The 22,895-nt window shown below is 42.5% G+C and overlaps 1 protein-coding gene and 1 long non-coding RNA gene across 2 annotated transcripts in view; one reads left to right on the forward strand and one right to left on the reverse strand.

The window, feature by feature from the left end:
- Positions 1 to 10,897, reverse strand: part of YWHAE (tyrosine 3-monooxygenase/tryptophan 5-monooxygenase activation protein epsilon) — a 47,901-nt gene extending 37,004 nt beyond the window's left edge. The window contains exon 1 of the mRNA XM_067566025.1: positions 10,700 to 10,897. Coding sequence (XP_067422126.1) covers positions 10,700 to 10,763 — 64 coding nt within the window. The 5' untranslated portion in view covers positions 10,764 to 10,897. The remainder of the gene's footprint in view (positions 1 to 10,699) is intronic.
- A 1,493-nt stretch (positions 10,898 to 12,390) lies between these two features.
- On the forward strand, positions 12,391 to 21,660 carry LOC137164972 (uncharacterized). The gene is made up of 4 exons (XR_010923253.1): positions 12,391 to 12,460; positions 18,127 to 18,231; positions 19,695 to 19,874; positions 21,209 to 21,660. It is a non-coding gene; the product is annotated as an uncharacterized lncRNA (long non-coding RNA).
- Positions 21,661 to 22,895: the final 1,235 nt, after the last annotated feature.

Raw genomic sequence — 22,895 nt, forward strand, 5'->3', positions numbered from 1 at the left:
CAGAGCACTGCGCACCGACACACCAGGTGCCGGGCCTTGAGGTTGTAGCCGAAGAGCTGCCTCCATGAGGATCTGCTTGAGACGAGCACTTCTCTCTTTTCTGCTCCTGGGGCAGAAACTCTTACAGAACCTGCAGGAATCAGTTTGGTGCGACTCCCCTAAGCACTTCAAACAGGAGTCATGCAGATCGCCTTTGGGCATTGGCTTATGGCAGGATCTGCAGGGCTTGTAGCCTTAGGCCTGAGGCATGCCCCAGTACTCCAGGAAGGGGAGTACAACTAAGAGGGAAGAACCCTCTTAAACATTTATTTATAAACACAACTATAAAATTGTTTAAACTAAAACCCTGACTAACTAACTATTTTACAGGAACCGTGAGTAGACATGTGAAGAATGCTTGCAGACGCAAAGCAATGAAGCTCCAACAACCATCACAGGTGGCAAGAAATAACTGAGGTGGTGGCGGGTCAGCAGGGCCCTATATACAACTCCAGGACAGCACCACTCCAGAAGGCGCCTGCACTGACCTGACGGGTACAGCTGGGGGAAAAGCCTTCGATGACTGTGCACGCAGCACGTGCACACCCTACTTGGAATCAACATGAGCAAGCACTCAAAGAATATATTTTTCTGTAACCCCTTTCTTGGAAATAGTTTAACCATTGTGCTGAAACTTTAAAAAAAAAAAATTTAAAAGTCAACGTTAGGCATGCATCTGGTACGAAATATTTTGGTCCAAAGAACTGAAGTTCAGCAAAGTTATAAGCAACTGAAAACAGCCTTCAAACAAACATTTGACAACCTCAATTATTAGCAGTACAACCAAACTGCCTTGGATAAGAATTATTTTTGGAACAAATTTTGGAGAATTTGTGTAATGGGTTCTGTAAATTATTTCATTTTTGATTAAAGAGCGACTTTATCTCTGATCAGTTTAAGTTGGTTAAAAAAAGTCACCTTAAAATATTTCTATATTCACTTCTAGTTAGAGTCATCTAATATGCCTCGGTATTTCTGATCGGTATAGTACATAAAACTGTACAAGGCATTCTGCCCTCCAGAACATTGGATCTTGTGGACAGAGCACAGGACTAGGGTTGAGCCCTGCATTCTAATCCCAGCTCTGCCATAAACTTGCTGCTTAATCTTGGGCAAAGTTAGTTTACATTGTTGTGTCTCAGTTTCCTTATCTGTAAAATGGAAATGTTTTTTAAGATCCTCAGATGAAAGGAACTAGAGAAATGTAAAGTATATACAAGTGAAACCGTTTTGCAACCTTAACTAGCACACATACTACTTGTGCCTGTTGTGAGGCTCCTGTGCTTTACAGCACTTCAAGCAATTTAGCAATAAGATTTGTCAGCTGTTCACTAACAGATATGATATCATCACTGATTTGCTGCACTTTATGTTATCATGTATCTAGACACTGACAATCAAGCCTGCTATGTCCAGGTTAGCATGATCAGCATCAACTTGGTTGTGTCCTAGCAAAATTTTCTTCAGAATCTTGGGGGCCAAAAGAAACTGAGAAAGGCGTATAGGAGAGATCTTTCTTCCAATTCAAAAGAATGGCATGCAATATACAATGAAGGTCCCTGCCTGTTCTTGAGCATGACCTCACATTTGCTAGTTGTGGGAAACAAGCTTATGCCCATGACAAACAACGTGCCACTTAAGGTTTTATCAGCCTCAACTCATGTTGGCCTATACTTTTCCAATGGGAACAACTATAGTGCTTTTTTGCACTAGTGGGTGAAAAGTGAATAGGGTCTTAGCATTGCACCATTCCCACAAACCATCTCCTAACACAGAGGTGAATAACCTTCTCCCCATCTGTCCAGGAAATACACACCAATCATTTTGTTAGTAAGAATCTGCACAGAAAGTCAGGAGGTGTCAAAGCATGTACTCTGATATGCATATCCCCATTTGATTATTTCCAGGACCCACCCATATGAAGAAATGACATGTCATGCCAAAAGAAGTTGGGACATTAAACAGAAAGAACTGGATTTATCAGTCCTGCTGCAGGTTATTTTACCTTCAAATCTGTTGCCTGGATGCAGCTCTGCCTGACAGTGAGACTGCTAACGGGAATGATGACCTTTGTTCTCTGACAGAGGAGAGACTGATTTTCAGAGCATGCCTCTGAATAACTGCTATAAAACTTAACTTTACTCAGTTTTCAGTTTCCCCAGGAACTCATCCATCTTTGGACTGAAAAGGCCTGAAAACTCTTGAAAGGGAGATAAAAAACCTTTGTATGGGCCATGAAGGACAAATTCAAATTCCTAAACCAAGCATGTCTTCACAAAACCATGGTCAAAGCCAAAGATCTGGATACAGCCTGGGCCTTCATAAAATGCCCCCAGAATATGCCTTGACACCACCTCCAAAAGTACTGCAAAAGAGATTCACTAATTTCCCCCTCCCCCCCGAGAATGAGTATGGCCCAGGAAGCAGCCTTTCTCCACAAAGTTAAAAGAGCTATGAGCGCTCACTAACCTTTAGAGTCTGGTATACAGAGGAATAGGCCTTATGCCCCATTACATCCAGCTGTTGCAATTCTGTTGAAGATACGTCTGACCTGGATTTCCTGGCAGTAGTGGAAGCTACCAAGAACAAAATTCTGGTAAAAGATCAAACCCTTCCTTAGGAACTTGTACAAAGGGTATAAAAGTCAACAGCCCCCAAATTTCCTTCAGTTCCTAATTCCAAGCACATTCTATGAATCGCCAGTGCAGAGGTGGGCAAGGGAGAGAGAAACGGTGTAATTTCCTTACGCTCTCCAAAACCTTAAAAGCATTACTACCACTTAGACATTCAGCCACCTAGTGGAAAGCTTCTATGATTTCACAAGCACTGATGTGTCTTACCAAGAGAAATACAAAAGATTTAACAACCTAGCAACCAGACAATCACATTAAGCAATTTCTGGTCTGGGTGAAAAACCTGATCTTTACAACTGATACAAAAGATCCAAGTTCTGGGAAGAACAAAGGGTTTGTTCTTCACCATGGCTAAAATAACTGAGAAAGGTACATGGGCAAGCCCAAGTTGGCATAACCAGAATCTCTCACCGCCCCCGGGGCTCTAACCCTGTCAGGTTTTCCTAAGAAGTTCTAGTTAGGAATGGGGGGAGGGGCAACTGCATATCTCGTTGAAGCTGTTTCATTTGTGTTAACTACTTGGAAGAGTCATTGGACCACAGAGCATTATTCTACAGAGACACAGGATCTAGTCCCCCCACTGCAAGGACTCCATACAAAGTGGAACAGCTTCAACAGGAGAGAATGAGAGAAAGTCCCACATCAGAATATCCCATAACTTGGTGGCTGGGTACTCTCCTGAGAGGTGTGAGACCCCTGTCCAAATTCTGAAGGGGCAACTAATCACAGGTGAGTACTCTAACCACAGTGCTAAACAGTTGTAAGTTAAGCACCACCACTTCTTCCTTCGGCCAGAATCTGAATGTGACTGAATCCAGAAGGCTGCCTCCAAGCACACCCACCAGATCAAGGCCCACATGCAAGTTAGGCAAGCCAACACCTATCTTCCCCCAGTCTGTGAATTGCTCTAGAGATGAAATGCAAGATAGTGTGTGTCCTGATTCCTTGAGTGAGGCAGCCATGTGAATGCCCAGAGGCAGAAACTGAGGTGACGGACATTTAACAGTGGAAATTTAGGTGCCCACAGGGTTAGGCTGGGTGTGCATCACAGTTGTGCCAGAACTGGGACATAAACACCTAAATCCTTTTGTTCATTTAGGCTACAGTGACTGGAAAATTGATGAAAGACATCCATATTGCAACAACAATCCTTGCATACTTTTCTTTTAATTTAATTAAAACTGCATTCTATTATAAAATATCTGTAGTTAGTATTATAACAGGGCAATATAAAAAAGAGAAACTCAACAAGACAATGAAGTTCTAATCACAGAGTTAGGCATTTTTATTTTAATATTTGGCTTTAAGAATGAATTTAGTCTGCTTCAAAAGCCAATCTCAATCATTAACAACATAATGACGCCCATTAAGTTCAATATGGTACTACGAATCAAGGTTCCACACACAGTACTTATGGAGATTTGAGAGAAATGTGATGCTGTACAGAATTACAACTATATTAAATAGGATACATAAATCTTAAAAAAGGTTTTCAGGTTAGACTTCACACAATAAATGTACAAATCTCTTAACTTTAGCTCAGTAATACTGAACAGTTCTTCAGATTTAATGAGCCCATCATGACAGTTTTCTTACTGTGGTAAGTTTAACTACTCCGCTACTTTGTACAGTGAAAACATACCTACACCAAGGGGGAGAAGCCCTCCTGTCAACATAGCACTGTCTGCAGTGGGAGTTAGACCAACATAACTGCATTGCTCAGGGGTGTGGACATAAATTGCTAGCATAGACCAAGCCCAAGAAAGGGAGAAATTATTTTGTCCCTAAAAACAGGTAACTGCAGACAAAACCTAACCCTCTCAAACTAAAAAAGTGCCTCTAGACGGTCAATTAATTCTGCAAATTCAAAGTTCCAAATCTATTACATTAGCAGCAATTGTACATGGTTCAGCTACAGCCCTACTAGAGTTGAGAGGGTCTGGGAAAAAAATGAAATTTTCAGAAAAAAGGCAGAATTTTCCTCACTGAACAATGGATATGAGAGCAGGCAGTAATAAATATTTAGTTTTTCAGTTACTACACAAAGGACATCCTCCCTAGCATCTCTGTGTAAACCTGACTGTCAATGGGCATCCCCTGTGCAATGAGAGTAGACAATCCTGAATTTAAACTCTAGCCCATGTTTAATAAACATTCAGCCCTCTCCTTTGAATGAGTTTTACACCCTTGATCTAGTCTCACTACAAGTGTGAATTCAGTGCCCTTAATCTTTAGGATTGAGCAAAGCCTTAACAGGTTCCACAGATGGGAATGGAACCCAGGTCCAAATCTGTCACATACCTATTCTGTCCTTCACCAAGTTTACCATCTATTTGTTTATAGCTATACTGTCTGTAAAATGGAGCTATAGTCCTGCATATGTAAACCCACTGTTTCAAAGTGCACTGTGTCCTCTTGCAATGATTGGGCCACATAACTTCTCTGCCAGCTAACTTATCCTTTAGCTGTGGTTACAGGTCTGTGCTGTATTGAATATTTATGGCTCAACAAATCCTGCTGCTGGTGCATGGGAGGAGGAGCTGTTAAAGTTACAGAAAAGAGTTCTGTTATGTGTCATTTTTCTTTAAACGATAGGAAGTCTAATACAAAATTACAGCAAGCACTCAAAACTTAGGAAATACCAGAATTAAGTGTGTCTATACAACCATAATTCTACCCTGATGTGTGTATGAATAATACATTCTTTTAATGAGATGATCATATATTGTTTCCAAGAGATTCCCTTCCTCATTCAGCAACCAAATGGACAGTGCTCAGGAAATTATTCAGGGCTGTGTAGCAAACACAGCTGTTGTCTGTGCGATCCCATCTCACTTGTTCTAAAAATTGGAAGGGGTATAGAAATTGATGTAGGACAATGGCTCTCAACTTATTTACAATCGTGGGCCATAGATGCATCTTTCTCTGTGTTACATGGGCCACATCCACGCAATATATATACTATCTTTATGGCCCTGAGGATGTCACATGTGCTGCAGCTGTATGCTAATTGGGCCACAGATTGAGAACCACTGACGGGGGCTAGCAGGAAGAACAAGTTAGCTGCAGCAATGCAATGCTAGTGAATTTAATTCTATCCCTGCTTCTGCCAGACTTCCTATGTGATGATGGGCAAGCCACCTCAACAAGATTTTTGCAGTTGGCCAGTCATTGTATGGTCATTTTCTGAGTATGCAAATTTAGACACTTGCAGGGGTTGATTTCAGAAAGAATATTCACTACCGATGATGAAAGAAATGAAATCTCTAGATGCTCATCTCTGAGAGTAAGACTGAAGAAATGTCCACAGAGTTATTAACCAGGTGGTGTCTTGCCTCCTAACCCCAGCTCTGCTGATTCATCATATGGTCCTGGACAAGTTCATCTGCCTGTCTGTTTCAGTTTCCCAATCCATAAAATAGAGATAACATTTACCCAAATTCATTTCAAGGGTTTTGTGAAGATTAGTTAATGTCTGTATGGTGCTTAGCATCTTCATAGCATATATGTACAAACTACTCTGAAAAAATCAGGTCGTAGGCATCCCAAATTGAGAAACAACTAGCAAGGAACTCAGAATTAGTGGAGACATCAAGTTATGGCCTTAAGTATTCCTGTGCCTGAAGTGCCAATCTGTTAAATGGGAATAAAGACTCTGCTATTTCACAAGGGAGTTGAGAAAATATATTTATTAATGTTTGTGAGGCTCAGATTGGTGATCATCACCACAGAATAGCCCATGAGTAAAGTAACAATTGTATTTTTACTGTTGCATTTGGATGCTGTACGGTGAATAAGGTATGAGGCTAACCACTGAAGGAGGATTGAAGGAAATATTGAAGAGCTGCATCCATTCCCTGAGCACCATCCATTTTGTACCGAGAATGAGGAAAGAATCCAATAGTATGTGATTGTGTAATTAAACAATTTTATCATAATGTATATGTAGAAAGAGGCAGATTTAAGACTGCACAGGCAACCATAAAACTGGCATTTCCTAACATATGAGAACTTGACTGCAAACTAAACACGCTTCTAGACTACACCCTCTGACTTTGTGTATATTAACAGATTTTAAGACCAGATGGGACCAATATTTTCATCTAGTCAGTTTCTGCATAACAAAGGCCATAGAATCTCAGTAGTGAGTTCTGCATCACACCCATAACTGATGGATAAACTAGAGCATATTTTTTAGAAAGACATTTTGATTTAAATATGTCAAGTGATAGCAAATCCATCCTCTTACACATTGTTCCTTTGGTTTATTCCCCTCACAATTACAAGATTGGCACCTAATTTCTATGACGAATTAATCTAGTTTGTTTCAAGATCTTTGATCTTATTATGCCTCTGTATGCTAGATTAAAGAGACCACTTCTATCAGAAATCATTTTCCCATGTAGGTCCTCACAAACCAATATCATATCACCTCTTAACTTAAAAAGGGTACAAGCTCATTTTACACAGAAAACACACATATTGCCATTCCAAATCACACTGGAAGTTCATCTAGCCTTTGACAGTGGCCAGTTCCAGCTGCTTCAGAGGAAGAAAAAACCCCGCACTCAGAAACTACGCAACAAGGAAATTTCTTTTCCTGCCCTCCCGCCCCTTAAACAGAAGTTAGTATGTACACTGACACGAGAGTTTATATTTGCCCCCCCCCCCCTTTTTTTTTTTTTTTTTTAAATTCTTGCTATTGTATCTATGGATGATGTTCTTATCCATATCGTTTTCTGAATCCTACTAAGGTCTTTGCTTCAGTATATACTGTAACATTTATTACCTTGGCAGGACACTTATGTTCCATCAATATTGATCATTTAAGAATGGTCTTATTTAGTGTAACACAATAAATGCTTCAGTTTAAGACAACTAAACACCAAAGTTAAAATACAAAATGAAAAATCGGTATTAGTTGTTAGACAAAGCAATTACCTGATGATACATCTCTATTGCAACGACAATTACAATTTAACAAAAACTACAACTTGTGATTTTAATCACTACACCTTGATTTTGGCTAAGTATGCAAGTTAATTGGTTAAGTCTCATTTACCAGTTGCTTCACAAGCAATGTTTTGTATAAACAATGTCACTTTAAGTAGGTTATTCTGTACTTTGAGGCAACAGCTTTAAACCAGCAAAAGCATCCACGGCATGCTGCAAGCTTCATGTTTTACTATTTATATTAGTATGTTAATGCACTTGGAGCAGCAAGATGCATTTATTTGGTAAGCAATTTATAAAAAACACTAGGAGATAGCATGGTCCAGTACAGTAGTTCTCAAATTTCATTGCACCACGACCCCCTCCTGACAACAAAAATTACTACACAACCCCAGGAAGAGGGACCAAAGCCTGAGCTGAGCTTCAGCCCCAGGCAGGGAGGGCTGTAATCAGTACCCTTTGGGCTTCTGCATTATCCCTGGGCAATGGGGCTCAGGCTTTGGCTTCAATCACAGGCTCCAGCAAGTCTAACACCAGCCCTGGCGATGCCATTAAAACAGGGTCATGAACCACTTTGGGGCCCCAACCCATAGCTTGAGAACCACTGGTCTAGCAGACAGGGCACAGGACTTGGGAGTCAGGAAACCTGGAGTTTCCTCCCAACTTTGACACCGACCTACTGTGTGATCTTGTGCAAACCATTTCCAAAGCCTTAAGCCTCAGTTTCCCCAATCTGTAAAAACTAGAATTACTACTTACATTTCAAGATCTATGGCTAAAAAGTGTTATACAAAGATCTAGATATTATTTTACAAACTCTGTCTTGTGTCATTGCATTTGTCTTCACATCTCCACAACAAAACAAAAAGATTATCTACTTATTTCATCAGCTTTTTGCATTGCTGATAACATCACAATATTTGATATTGGAATGCAGATAGATGTGTTCCCCACATATGCAATTAATATTCCAATGTAAGCACAGATATAAAAATGCACTTCTAACGATGATTTTTAACCTGACATCATCCCTTTAACTTATTTTACAAAGCCATTCCAACAAACTGCTTTGAACTCTACAGAAAACTATTGCATTCTAGCAAAGACTGATAACTGAAAATCTCATTACCAGACATACCACTGTGTAATGCATACCTTTCACCTCTTGAACTATCCAGTTTCTGCTTCCTTTTTCCTGAATAGACATTCATAAAGGGACAGAAAGTAGATGGGAAAACATCTCACCAAAAGGCAAATCCTACAAATTAATATTCTAATTATCAGGAGGGCTGGATGCTTTGCACTACAGATGCCTATAGCAGAATTTGAAAAATTTACCAGACATTAAGAGGAAAGATGTACCACTGATCAGGGAAATGTCATAGAGATGCATGCTTCGTCCTCAAAAACTACGGAGATGGATGGAGGAATACCAACTACCAGTGCTGTTTACAGACACTTGCCTGGGGTTCCAACATCAGCCTGGTCAACACTTGTTTTCCCAGCATAGCTATGTTGGTTAGGACCATGAAGAAAAAAATCACACCCCTAACCAACACAGCTATGCCAGCAAAAGCCCTAAAGTTGATGTAGTTATACCAGCAAAAAGTGCTTTTGCCAATATAAGCTGCAGTACATTATGATTTGCCAATATACTAGGAAACCTAGTAGGTTTCAACTAGGCCTTATGTCTCAGCTGCTGTCTAGTAGATAGCTAATATGTTTTAAACTCCTCTCCAGCTATTGGAAAAAAATAAATATTTGAATTCTGAATTACTCTTAGCATTTCCCCAGCCTCACGGCTATTCCAAAGGAAAGCATTTCATCTACTTATCTCTTCTTATGGCTCCATTTTGAGTCCTCCCCCAGGAATATATTCCTCCAGTGCTTGCATGTACTGCTGATGGTAGCAGCTACAGAGAGAACCTGACCTAGTTCTTGTCAGTTTTACTGCCTCCATGGATTTTCTGAACAGCAATGATAGGAAAGATCCTGATCAATTTTTGTCTTGTCACCTGGGAAAGCTATGGGCAGCAACTAAGGCAACAGAGCAGACGGACTGACTACAGATAGGTTTATACTATGTTCATATTCATATTTGTTTTTATTCACAACCATAATAGCGAGAAATCTAATTTAGTATTAAATTAATGATAAGGGTTTAAAGTAAGCACGACAAGCAGATTTTTAAAATCCTACAGATAACATATATGACCAAAGTGTACATTCAGGAAGAAGAACCTTAGTGCTAAGAGATATTAAACACCTTACAAATATTTAAATAAGCACAGCCCAAGAACTTTAAAGAAAAAAATACAAGGCTTAGGAAATCATAATATTCTGAATTACAATAATTTTAAACAAAGTGAAAGACTAACAAGGTTTACATTTACTTCAGGCAGGGAGATGTACACGGTATTTAATCAACTTCATGGGCTATGCTGGGGCAGCAGAGAGGGTAAAAAAAAAAAGAGGGGTCGATAGCTTAAAGAGACATACCACCAAGCTATGGTGGGCAGAAAAAAGGGGAAAGGTGCCTTCGAAGGCCGGGACCGGTGGGGAAGGCAAAGAAGGGCCCCATTAAGAGCCAACCTCCCCGATCACAGACAACGGGACATTGGACGTTGACTGCGGCGAAACGACCTGGCCTCCGCCCCACATGGCTCAGCCAGTCTGAGCCATCCCTCCTCGTCCCGCTGTTGAGCACGCAGCGCTCGAATGGGGAAAAACTACCTCTGCCGGCTAGTGACGGCACAAGAAAGGACGCGGGGTCTCTTAGTCAGGCTCTCTCCAGGCGGAGACGGGGGCGGGTCCCCTTCCCCCCGGGACTTGCCCTTTCCGGCCACCATTTTATTCCCATTTCTGCCGCCGCCTCCCCCCTCCACGGGGCTGGACCGCGCGTCCACCCTGGTCCTTCTCCCGGCTTCTTAGACCCCACGGGACAATTCCAGTCGCCATTTTGTTTGTGCCCCCCTCCGCCGCCCCTGCCCCCCTGCCCAGCCGCCGCCATTTTGTGGCCGCTCCCTCCCTTTCCCCCAAGCCCTACCCGGCCCGTCCGCCCTGTCGGCTCTCACCATCATAGCGCTCAGCCTGCTCAGCTAGCTTGGCCTGGTACACAAGGTCCTCCCGATCGTCCATGTCTAAGAGACGGGGCGGCGGCGGGGACTACTCGGGGTGGATGGAGGCTGATGGGTCTGGGATGCTCAACCACTACCAGCTCACTGACTGCTCTTCTCCGGGCAAAGATGGCGGCAGCACCGCCTCCTCCTGCTATATCCGGGCACTTCCGCTAGCGCACGCATGCGCAAAGCGCGCCCCATGGCAACAGCGGCTCCCTGGCAACCGGGTCCGGCGGGAGTAGAGGACAGAGACTCAGGGGCGGGGTTCGGCTAGACGTCTCCAGCAGCCGATGCCAGTGCCAGGCCAGGGGAGTGTGCGGGAAGGGAACGCGGGCTGGGGGGTCTGAGGGGTAGGCTCCCTGGCACTCCGATGGTGCTGTGAGGGTCTGCTAGTACGCCTGGGATATAGCGGTTGAGGGGCTCCTGGAACTGAGATATGGGGGAAGGTAGGCAAGGAGGGGGTGATGCCCCTGAAGGGTCCCAGACATTGTTAAATGAGAGCTTAGGGGCCCCTGCCACTAGGTTTTAGGGGTGAAGGGCCCTTGGCATTGCTCATAGGAAGTGAGGGGCCTCTGCCACTACTGAGAAATGGGAGAGAGAGAGGGGCTTATGGCACCTGGATATCCGGGGGCTGAAGGGTCCCTGGCACTGAGATATTGGGTGGGGTAATGGTTCCTTGGCAGTGGGTTTACTTGATACCTGTAACTACAGCAACCACTCACATTACTGATTTATGCCAGCACACTCATCTTTAATGTTACCTTGTCCCTCACACCCATTGTCTGTTCATTTACTTGTTGCATTTTCTCGTGGCTGTTAACTGCAAACTTCGTGGGGCAGTGAATATCTGTTACCTATTACACTTAGAGAAAACAGGTGGTTGAGGTAATATCTTTTGTTGGAACAGCTTCTCTTGGTGACAGAGACAAGCTTTTGAGCTTACTAGATGCATAACTAGGCATTTTAGTGCCTACGGTGAGCAAGTATATTTGCGCTTCCCTCCCTCCTACCATTTTTTTCATCATTTTTCCTCGCCATTTTTTCACCCCCACAGCTTTGCACCCTGGGAGGCTGAATGCAAGGTGGAACAGATTGTTTTGCATAAATGGTTAGCACATATTGTAAGGGACCATTCAAGGCAGCCTACACCTTTGCAGTCATAGGGGAAAAAGAGGGGGGTTAGTGGATTACAGATTGTTGTAATAATCCAGTGTCTGTTCAGTCCATGATTTGTAGTATCTAGCAAGGTAATGAATTTAAGCTCTCAGGCTCATCTTTTGAAAATGTTGTGTAGGTTTTCTTTGAGGATGAGGACTGATAGGTCAGATATAGAGTGATTGCTTTGTAGAAAGCATTCACCTATAGATGATGGGTATTTTTGTCTTTTATCATTTTCCTGCACATTGTACAATGACCATTACTATAGATTCCTGATTACTGACTGGGATCTCTAAGCATGCATTAACGAATAAAAGGAAGATATTTATTTCCACTTAATCATCATACCACACTGTTTCTGTAACTGAAAAGCAGCTGCTGGGATATCTATAGTCAAAATATCTTTTAAGATCTTTCTTCAGATTATTATGCAAATATAAAGGAATGATAAAACCAGATTCACTGCCCAACCAATGACTGGATAAACTGTTTCTGTTGGACACTTTGGCCATTAGTCCCAATGAATTCTCCAGATTAATATATTGCAACTCTTTAAAGGTATATATTGTAAATCTATAGCCCATACATCTTAACTGAACATGTATTTAAGTGGAAAGTCTCAAACTAAGAACAATATTTTTTGGTGTTGCTAACTCTCACTAATTTGTTGTATGTCTTGAGATTTGGTATCCCAGCTGCTGGAATCCTGTTATTTCATGAGAATCTTGGGGGGTTGGGTTTTTTGTTTTTGTTTTTATGTAAAGTAAGTTTCTAGCCCTCGTGATTGTGAAGAAAAGCTTGAAAATGTGACCGTAGGGTCACAAAGGTTTCAGACCTAGAATGCAACTAAAAATTCCATATTTATTATGGTTTTTAAATATAATGATTTTGGGGGGCCTGACTCATGATTTTCCATACTTGGGGTTGGCAATGCTGAGATTTGAAAAGGAAACTTCTATCACTGAGCAATTTCAAGCTGCAACACATTATTTTTTTACTTTTTCGTAGCACTGGCCACATCGTAAAAGACTCTCATGGACATCTCCCCTCTTATTTGTAATTAATATCCCCATAGCAAATATAGCAATTGTTTAATATTAGGAAAGTATTTACCATTTTGTTTTTATTAATAGATTATAAGGCCAAAAAGAGACCATTGTGATCATCTAGTCTGACCTCCCACACGACACAGGCTATCAGACTTCCCCAAAATAATTCCTATTTGAACTAGAACATATATTTTAGGAAAACATCCAATCTTGATTTTAAAATTGTCATTGATGGAAAATCCCCTACATCCTTGGTAAATTGTTCCAGTGACTATTATCCTCATTGTTAAAAATGTACATCTTATTTCCAGTCAGAATTTGTCTAGCTTCAACTTCCAGCTACTGGATTTTATTATAATTTTGTCTTAGATTAAAGAGCCCATTATCAAATATTTGTTCCCCATATAGATTCTTATAGACTGTGATCATGTCATCCCTTCACTGTCTCTTTGATAAACTAAATAGATTGAGCTCCTTGGCTCTCTCATTATAAGGCATGTTTTCCAATTCTTTAATCATTTTCATGGTTCTTCTCTGAATCCTCTCCAATTTATCAATATCTTTCTTGAATTATGGACCACCAGAACTGGACACAATATTCCAATAGAAGTCGCTGATATGCCAAATACAGAAGTAAAATAACCTCTTTATTCCTATTTGAGAGTCCTTTGTCCACACAAAGATTGCTTTATCAATTATCCGACATGAATTGCATGTATTTTTCAGAGTCACTGCTTCCCAGGATAGAGTCCCTCATCCTAAGTATGGTCTACATTCTTTGTTCCTAGATTAATAACTTTATATTTGACAGTATTAAAACATATATTGTTTGCTTCTGCCCATCTTACCAAGCAATCCATATAGCTCTGTATCAGTGACCTGTATCAGAGATTTTGTTTTCTTGCAAGTCATTGATAAAAATGTTAAATAGTGTAGGCCCAAGAAGTTATTTCTCCTCAACCCCACTGCTGGCCTTTGATTCCTGCGGGCAGCTTCTTTTTCCCATCCTCTTTGTCCTATGCAGTACCACTACTGATTGACAGGTAGGTTAGCTCATCCTCCCAACTTCCAGGTACTTTTACAGGTATCCAGGTTCTTCTTTGCAAGGGAAAGTCTGGACATTGGTAAAAGCAGATGGAAAGAAGAAAGTGCAACTAGAGGCATGTGACCTGCAAGGTCTGTGCAGACCACCAAGAAGTACTCCTTAGACCATGGCTTGAGAACCATTCCAGTTTTGTAATTGTGCCAGAATTAAGGGACACAATTTCTCTGAGCTTACTTCAGCATAACATAAATTAGAGTTACATCCTGAAAAAAACCAAACATATCAGGGTTTTCTGGGCTAGCCTAGAAGGAATTAACTGAAGAAATCTCAGAGCCACTGGCAATAATATTTGCAAACTCATGGATGACAGGAGAGATCCTGGAAGACTGGAAAAGAGCTAACGTAATCCCCATCTTTAAAAAGAGGGAAAAGGAGGAGATGGGGAATTATAGACCAGTCAGCCTGACTTCAGTACCTGGGAAGCTACTAGAGCAATGTATAAAACATTCAGTTTGTGAATACCAGCAGAAGTTAGTAAGAACAAAGAACATGGATTTAGTAAGAACAAGTAATTTTCTTCTTTGACAGGGTTACTATTTTGGTGGATGGGGGAATACGACGGACATAATATACTTAGACGTCAGCAAGGTTTTTGCAATCTTACATGACATTCTGATAAATAAGCTGGAGAAAGGTGGGCTCGGCAGAACTATCATGAATTGGATACAGAATTGGTTAAACTATCACAAACAAAGAGTAACTAGTAATGGACTTACATCAGATTGGAGGGAGGTCTCAAGCAGGGTTCCACAAGGATCTGATTCCAAGTCCCGTGTTGTTTAACATCTTTATTAATAATCTGGATGTAGGAATAGAGAGCATACTTATCAATTTTGCAAATGACACAAAGATGGGGGGGATGCCAACACTTTGGAGGATAGAGTTATAATTCAGAGGGATCTTGATAAATTGGAGAACTGGGCTATAGACAACAAAATGAAATTCAGCAAAGACAAATGTAAGGTACTACACTTGTGGAAGAAAAACCAAATGCACAAATACAGAACAAGGGATAACTGGCTTGGCACAGCACTGCTGAAAAGGTTCTGGGAGTTGTGGTGGATCACAATTTCAAAATGAATCTGCAATATGATCCTGTTGCAAAAAAAGCAAATGCTATTTTAGAAAGAAAGTAGAGAAACTGGAATGGATCCAGAGGCAAGTGACAAAGATTATTGAAAGGATGGCATGCAAGCCATATGAGCAAAGGCTGAAGAAACTGCATATGTTTCGTTTGGAAAAGAGGAGATAAAGAGGGGAAATTATAGCAGTCTTCAACACTTGAAAGGCTGCTATAAAAAGGATGGAGATAAATTGTTTTCTCTTGCCACTGAGAGCAGGACAAACGTGAATGGGTTCAAACTACAGCATAGCAGATTTAGATTAAATTTCAGGAAAAACTTCCTAATTGTAAGAACAGTTACAATGGAACAAGACAATGGAACACACTGCCTAGGGAGGTTGTGGAAGCTCCTTCACTGGAGGTTTACAAAAGGAGACTGGATAGCCTTTTGTCTTGGATGTTTAGACACAATAAATCCTGCGTCTTGGTAAGGGGGTTAGAGTACATGACCCTTGTGGTGCCTACAAGAGTCTATAAGAGCCAAAGCCAGAAAAATAATTAATCTAATATCAGTTTAAATGGAGGGAGAGGAAATGGTCATACAAGGCAGACTTTTTTGAACTAGGGAGTCCCCTTTTAAACCTCTGCCTCTGGAATGTTCAGAGCTACAAGGTGTGATTCATGGATTCTCCAACAAACACGGTTTCCAGAAGGTTCTATCACTATCTTGCACCACAGTGCATCTCCCTATAGTATTAATGTGTAGAAGGTCATCTCAGATAACTCAGGTTACTTGTAAATTACATATTCCAGAAATCTTGACATAATAAGTTTGAGGGTAGAGACCTGACCTTTTAGGTAACAAGCTTAATTCCACACGGAAGCTACACAAAAGAAACTGAAGGGTGTCAGTAACCAGGCATATGGAGTAGATTTAGACTCTCTGACCATCAGGGCACGTACTTAGCAAACTACTTAAGTATATGCCTAGTTTAAAGTATGTGAGTAGACCAATTGACTTTGGGATTACTCACATACTTAAAGTTAGGCACGTAATTAAGTACCTTGTTGAACTGGGGCATTGGTGAACAAATCCTTCCAATATTTTTGTATGCCCTGGTTTCAGAAAGTTTCTGAAATTTTAATAAAAAATTAACAAGATCCTGTTAGTATCCATGTTGAAGGCTCTGGCTCAAGTTTCAACCTGCAAAGTCAGATTGTGCGAGTCAAGGTTACAAATGTGTCAAAATATTTTCTGTTCTGAATCTTTCTTCTTTTACAATCGGACAATAGGCTAAAATGATGATTGATACTGGGATTATGACTGCTCTATGTCTGAAATGTTTCTTCTTTTAATATATAATTGCTGCCATTGAGGACAGGCAGAAGAGAAGACAAGAAGCTTCTTTACAGTCTATAATTTATCCTTTTAGATGATATTTCATGTGCATCATATGAGGAGGAACTGGTCCAGAAAGAAAAAAATATGTAATATCCTCCTTTAGACTTAAAGTTTATACAAATATCAGATTCCTGCCATAGCTAGCAGAAGTTTTATTTTACAAACTAAGGCCCCAATTCTTCATTCTCATCTATGCAGGTGGATCCCCGAATCCTTGTGGAACCCCACTGGGTTTAGTGCAGGCATAAGGGTCTACTGTGTGATTAATATGGCAGGATTCAGACCAGAGAGAATTTTCTTTTTTGTTTTTCTTTAAAAGGAGCTCCAAGGTATTTTAAATATATATATATTAATATTTCTCCAAAGTCCTTGGGAACATTTGCTCCAAATGCCAGAACTAAAATGTTTTGAGAGTGATCATGGCCTTGACTAAGGACTAAGAATTAGGGATTTACTTTTGGGAAACATTCAACAATGTGGACACATACCATTCTATACAGATAATTTAATTTTGTCTTTTGAAAAATGATTAAGGATAACAACAGTAAAACATGATAATGAGGAATTGTGATTTTGAGAAGGAGGCTTTTAGATTTAGTATATTTTTTTCTCGGAGAAAGTTAGCTTGAATACAAGCCTCTTGTCCTGGACGTTTCCCTCAGGAGAAAGTTCCTGACTCGTGGGACGCATAAGAAATTTAGGAGAAACTCCAGGTTGTTCCTCCCTAAGGGTGACTGTGACTGTAAAGAAACATGGTAATAATCTTTCAGGGCCCTGTCAGATTCCAATATTTTCATGAGATATTACCACCTCAGGACTCAGAATGTTGGGGTCAGAGGCAGACTGAAGAACAAGATTGGCAGTCAATAGCTATAAAGGCAACAAAATTCATGATCACCTTGAGTGGACAGAAATATGTCCTTTGCTAAAGTGGAGGTTGAAATTATAGGAACAACTGTTGAAAAATTTCCCCATGCTCTAAAATGCATTGGTTAGTGATAGGCCCAGCTGCAGTGACTTTAGAGCTACGCTACAGTTAGGGCATTTTTCTCCCTTGGTGCAACTTATTTTTTTAATTGCAGGACGAAAGCTATTTGATTAGTTTGCTGGCATAACCTGGCAGCTGGCAGAAGCTGCTAGATCTCCCCTGCTGCCTTACTTTGTGGAGACCCTCTGGCAGGACCAGTAATGTGTCAGGCGATTCTTGGACTATAAGGCAGAAGGGAGCATTGTAATCATCTAGTCTGACTTCCCACACAACACAGGCATAGGACTTCCCTGAATGAATTCCTGTTCGTTCCTCTTTTATAACAACTTCCAATTTTGATTTAAAAATTTCCAGTGATGGAGAATCCACCACAAACTTTGCTAGATTGTTCCAATGATTAATTACTCTGACTGTTACAAATTTGTGCCTAAATTCTAAACCAAATGTGTCTAACTTCAAGCCATTGGTTTTTGTTATGCCTTTTTTAGATTGAAGAGCCTCTACTGTAAAATTTCTGTTCACCATATAGTATTTATAAATTGTGATCAAGTCACTCCTTCACCTTCTCTTTGATAAGATAAATAGGTTGATTTCATTTAGTTTTTCACTCTTTGCAGGCCTGCTCTGAACCCTCTCCAATTTGTCAACATCCTTTTTGAATTGTGGGTATGAAAATTAGACATGGTATGCCAGCAGCAGTGGCACCAGTGCCAAATACGCAGGTAAAATAATTTTCTACTCCTACTTGAGATTCCCGTTTATGCATTCAAGGATCACATTAACTCTTTTGGCCACAGTTTTGCATCAGGTGCTCATATTTAGCTGATTGTTGAACGTGACCCCCCCATTTTTTTTCCCAGAGTTATTGCTTCCCACCACAGAGTCTCCCCATCCTGTAAATATGCCCTATATTTGTTGTTCTTAGATGTATAACTTTACATTTGGCTGTATTAAAATGCATATTGTTTGCTTGCTGATCCAGTTCTGTCTGCATCGGTGACCTGTCCTTTTTGTTATTTACCATTCCTCCAATCTTTGTGTCATCTGCAAACTTTTTCAGTGATGAATTTATGTTTTTCCAAGTAATTGATAAAAATGTTAAATAATGTAGGGCCAAGAACTGAGCGTTGCAGGACCCCACTAGAAATACGCCCACTTAGTGGTGATTCACCATTTACAATTATATGTTGAGAACTTGTCATCCAGTTTTTAATCTATTTAGTATGTGTCATGTTAATTTTTTGTTATTCTAGTATTTTAATACAAAATGTTGTGTGGTACTAAGTCAAATGCATTACAGAAGTCTAAGTATGTTACATCAACACTATTACCTGTATCAACCAAACTTGTAATCTCATCCAAAAAATATATCAAGTTAGTCTCACAGTATCTATTTTCCATAATCCATTGTTGCTTGGCCTTCATTATATTACCTTCCGTTAATTCTTTATTAACCAAATTCCGTATCTGCTGCTCCATTATTTTGCCTAGAAGCAATGTCAGGCTGACAGGCCTATAATTACCCAAAGCATCCTGTTTACCCTTTTTAAATATTGGCACAACATGATCTTTCTTCCAGTCTCTGGAACTTGGCCTTTTAAACCATCAACTGTGTGTGTGTGTGTGTGTGTAGTACTGGTTTGGACTTTTGTGCTGTTTGCACATAACAAATGTAATTGAGTCATGATCATGTGTACCTAAGCTACCAATACATTTTAGTTCTGTTACCAGTTCCTCTTTATCTGTGAAGATGAGGTCTAACAGAGAATTCCCCCCAACGTGGATACAAGACTTTTTGAGTTAGGAAATTGTCAGCTATAATATTTAAAAATTCTGAGGCTGTTTTAGTACTGGCTGCATGAGACCCCTCATGGAATCCCCTATGATCACTCAGCTTTTTTTCCCTACTCATTATAGATAGATGATTAAGAAGCTGGTCATCCTGTTCCCTAGTGTGATTTGGTGGTCTATAACAGACATCAAATAGTACCCCATCTTGTGCTTTAACCTGTTAGGACATTGATCCATTAGCATTCAAGATTATTTTCTTCTGAGCTGTTAGTGGTCAGAAAAAGACAGTTACTTACCTTGTAATTGTTGTTCTTCGAGATGTGTTGCTCATGTCCATTCCATTGTAGGTGTGTGTGTGCCTTCATGCACGGTTACCAGAACTTTTTCCCTTTAGCAGTACCCATAGGGCCGGCTTCGGCGCCCCCTGGAGCCTTGCGCACATGCTGTGGTATATGAGGTGCTGCCAGCCCTACGTCCCCTCAGTTCCTTCTTGCCACCAGCTCCAGCAGCAGGGACGGGAGTGGGGTCGTGGAATGGACATGAGCAACACATCTCAAAGAACAACAGTTACAAGGTAAGTAACAGTCTTTTCTTTTTTGAGTGCTTGCTCATGTCCAGTCCATTGTACGTGACTCACAAGCAATACCTTGGAGGTAGGCTGGAGTTATGGATGAGCTGCCTGCAGCACCACTCTGCCGAAGCTTGTGTCATCCCACACCTGCTGGACGATGGCACAGTGGGATGCGAAGGTGTGTACAAACAACCAGGTGGCCACCCTGCAGATGTCTTGCACAGGCACTTTTGCTAGGAAGGCTGTGGACAAAGCTTGAGTTCTGGTTGAGTGGGCTGTAATTATCCCCAGAAGTGGCACCTTTGCCTGCTCATAGCAGAACTTGATGCAGGAAGTTATCCACGATGAGATGAACTGGGTGGAAAGAGGTAAGCCTTTCATCTGATCAGCCATCGCGACGAAGAGTTGTGTAGATCTCCAGAACGGTCTCGTGCGCTCGATGTAGAATGCTAACACCTGTCTAACAGCTAGCGTGTGCCATCTCCTCTCCTCCTCTGAACCATGCGGTTTGGGAAAAAACATGGGGAGAAAAATATCTTGGTTATAATGAAATTAGGAAACCACCTTACAAAGGAAGACCGGGTGTGGCTGCAACTGAACTTTGTCTTTATAGAACACAGTATAAGGAGGCTCCGAGGTCATCGCCCTAATCTCGGAGACCTTCTTTGCCAAGGTAATGGCCACCAGGAAGTCCATCTTCCATGACAGCAGCAGTAAAGGGCATGTAGCCATGGGCTCAAAGGGGGACTCGTGAGCCGCTAGAGAACCAGGTTGAGATCCCAGGGAAGCACCGGGTCATGGATCTGCGGATACAGCCTCTCCCCCCCTTTCAGGAACCTAATTGTCATAGGGTGGGAGAAAACATCTCCCCTCCAAAGGCTGGTGGAACGCCAGTATAGCTGCTAGGTGGACCTTCAGGGAGGCCACGGCTAGTTCCTGGAGTTTTAGTTGCAAGTACTCCAGGATCGCCTGTATCAGCGACAACACAGGTGAATTCCCCTGGGACTCTGCCCGACAGGTAAATCGCCTCCATTTAGTCCAAACATGACTTATGTGGAAGGTTTCCTGCTACCCAGCAGGATTTGCTGGACTTGCGCTGAACAGGCTTGCTCGTCTGTGCTCAGCCAGGGAGCCTCCACATCGTGAGGTGTAGGGAGTCCTGGTTTCTAGTGTAGCAAGCTACCATGATCCTGGGACAGGAGACCGTGCCATCTCAGAAGCTCCAGCGGGGTGGGGACAGGGACAATCGATAGGTGCAGCAGCATGCTGAACCAGTGCTGGTGCAGCCAGACCGGTGCAATTAAGATAACATCTGCCTTGTCCCTCTTGATTTTCAGCAGGACTTTGTGAAGGAGAGGAATGGGCAGAAACGCATACATGAAGCTTCCCGACCACTGCAGAAGGAAGGTGTCGGAAAGCAACCTGGCCTCTAGACTGCGGAGGGAGCAGAACTGCGGGTACTTCTTGTTCCATGCTGATGCAAACAGGTCCACCTGGGGAGAGCCCCCCTTTGGAAAATCATAGAGACCACACCTGGATGCAGCAACCAGTTATGGTGGGGTAAGAATGACCTGCTGAGGCGGTCTGCCTCATTGTTCCTCACTCCTGGGAGGTGAAAATTGTGTCTCGCTGCCAGGTCCCACAGACAAATAGCTTCATTGCAAAGGGTTGAGAAACGGGTTCCCCCCTGCCTGTTGATGTAATACATGGCCGCTGTATTGTCTGTCAGTACCTGCACCACCTTGCCTGCAATAAAGTGGAGGAACACTCCACATGCTAGTCGAATAGCCCATAACTCTCTCATGTTGATGTGTATGCACCTCTCTTCCCTTGACCAGACTCCTTGTGTGCCAAGGTTGGTGCTGATATGGCCCCCCCACCCTAAATCCAAGGCATCCGATACCAGGGTGATAGAGAAGACTAGCTCTTCGAACAGCACACCCCTCAACACTGCCCAGAGGCTCCGCCACCAGTTTAATGTGGCCAGGATCTAAGGGGGGAACTGTGACCACTTGGTGCAGGGAATGTCTGTTCGGGACATAAACCAAAGCCAACTACGACTGAAGTGATCTGAGTCTTAGGCGAGTCAGCTTCACCACGTAAGTGTAGGCTGTCATGTGGCCTAACAACCGCAGACAATGCCTGGCTGTTGTCATCGGGCAGAGGAGCAGGCGAGCAATGATGGCAGACATCGCCTCGAAGCATGGCTGGGGCAGGAAAGCTCCGCATCTTTTGCTCGTGGCAATGACTCGCCCGGTGGCCATCCTTTCGAAAGCACACCAACTCATTGTCAGATGACCATGGTGGGGCTGCCTCGGAGGCTCCCAATCCGTGGGTGCTCCAGGACTCTGGAGAAGGCCACTGCTTGTCATTGATCATGATGACGACAAGACCCAGTGCCGCGACTGGTGCCGACGTGGGGAACCATGCTCCGACTGCAAACTGGAGCATCCGGAGCGGTGCCTGAGCATCAATAACTTACGGCACCACTTCCCCCCCAGTGCAGAGTCAGCCTCCGGTGACCGTGTTCTGCGCTGCACCGATGCGGTCGAACTCCTTGGTTCCAGGTAGCGGTAGCAGTGCCGACGTCCCTCTAGAGAGTGGCTTCCTGCAGGCGACCCAGACAGGCGTCTCCTCCTGGAATGAACTTTGCCCGTTTCTGGGGATCATGACTGGTGCCAGAAGGGCAACCTCGCACCGTACCCCGCCAATGCGGGGGTGCTCCGGTGACCTGGAGCCACTTCTGCGGGAGTGGCGCCATGTCAACCCCTCCACCTGGGACGACCAGGTTGTTGGAGATCTTCCTCCCTACTCAAGAGATTGCCTGAGCCAACCAGGGGGTCCCAACGCAGGCTTCTCCTGTGACACTGGCCTCTTCTCTTTGGGCGGAGGCGACGTGGACAAGGCCAATAAGGTCCATGCCACCTTAAATGCCTCCCATGTCAATGGTGCCGGCAGGTGCAGAGACGCCCTCCCACTCCCAGGAGTTGGGAGTGGCCCTCTGGTTGGAGACATAGGCTCTGT

This window comes from Emydura macquarii, unplaced genomic scaffold (genome assembly GCF_026122565.2).
Source record: "Emydura macquarii macquarii isolate MOO-44397 ecotype Brisbane River unplaced genomic scaffold, CSIRO-AGI_Emac_v2 contig_2699, whole genome shotgun sequence".
Lineage (NCBI taxonomy): Eukaryota > Metazoa > Chordata > Testudines > Chelidae > Emydura > Emydura macquarii.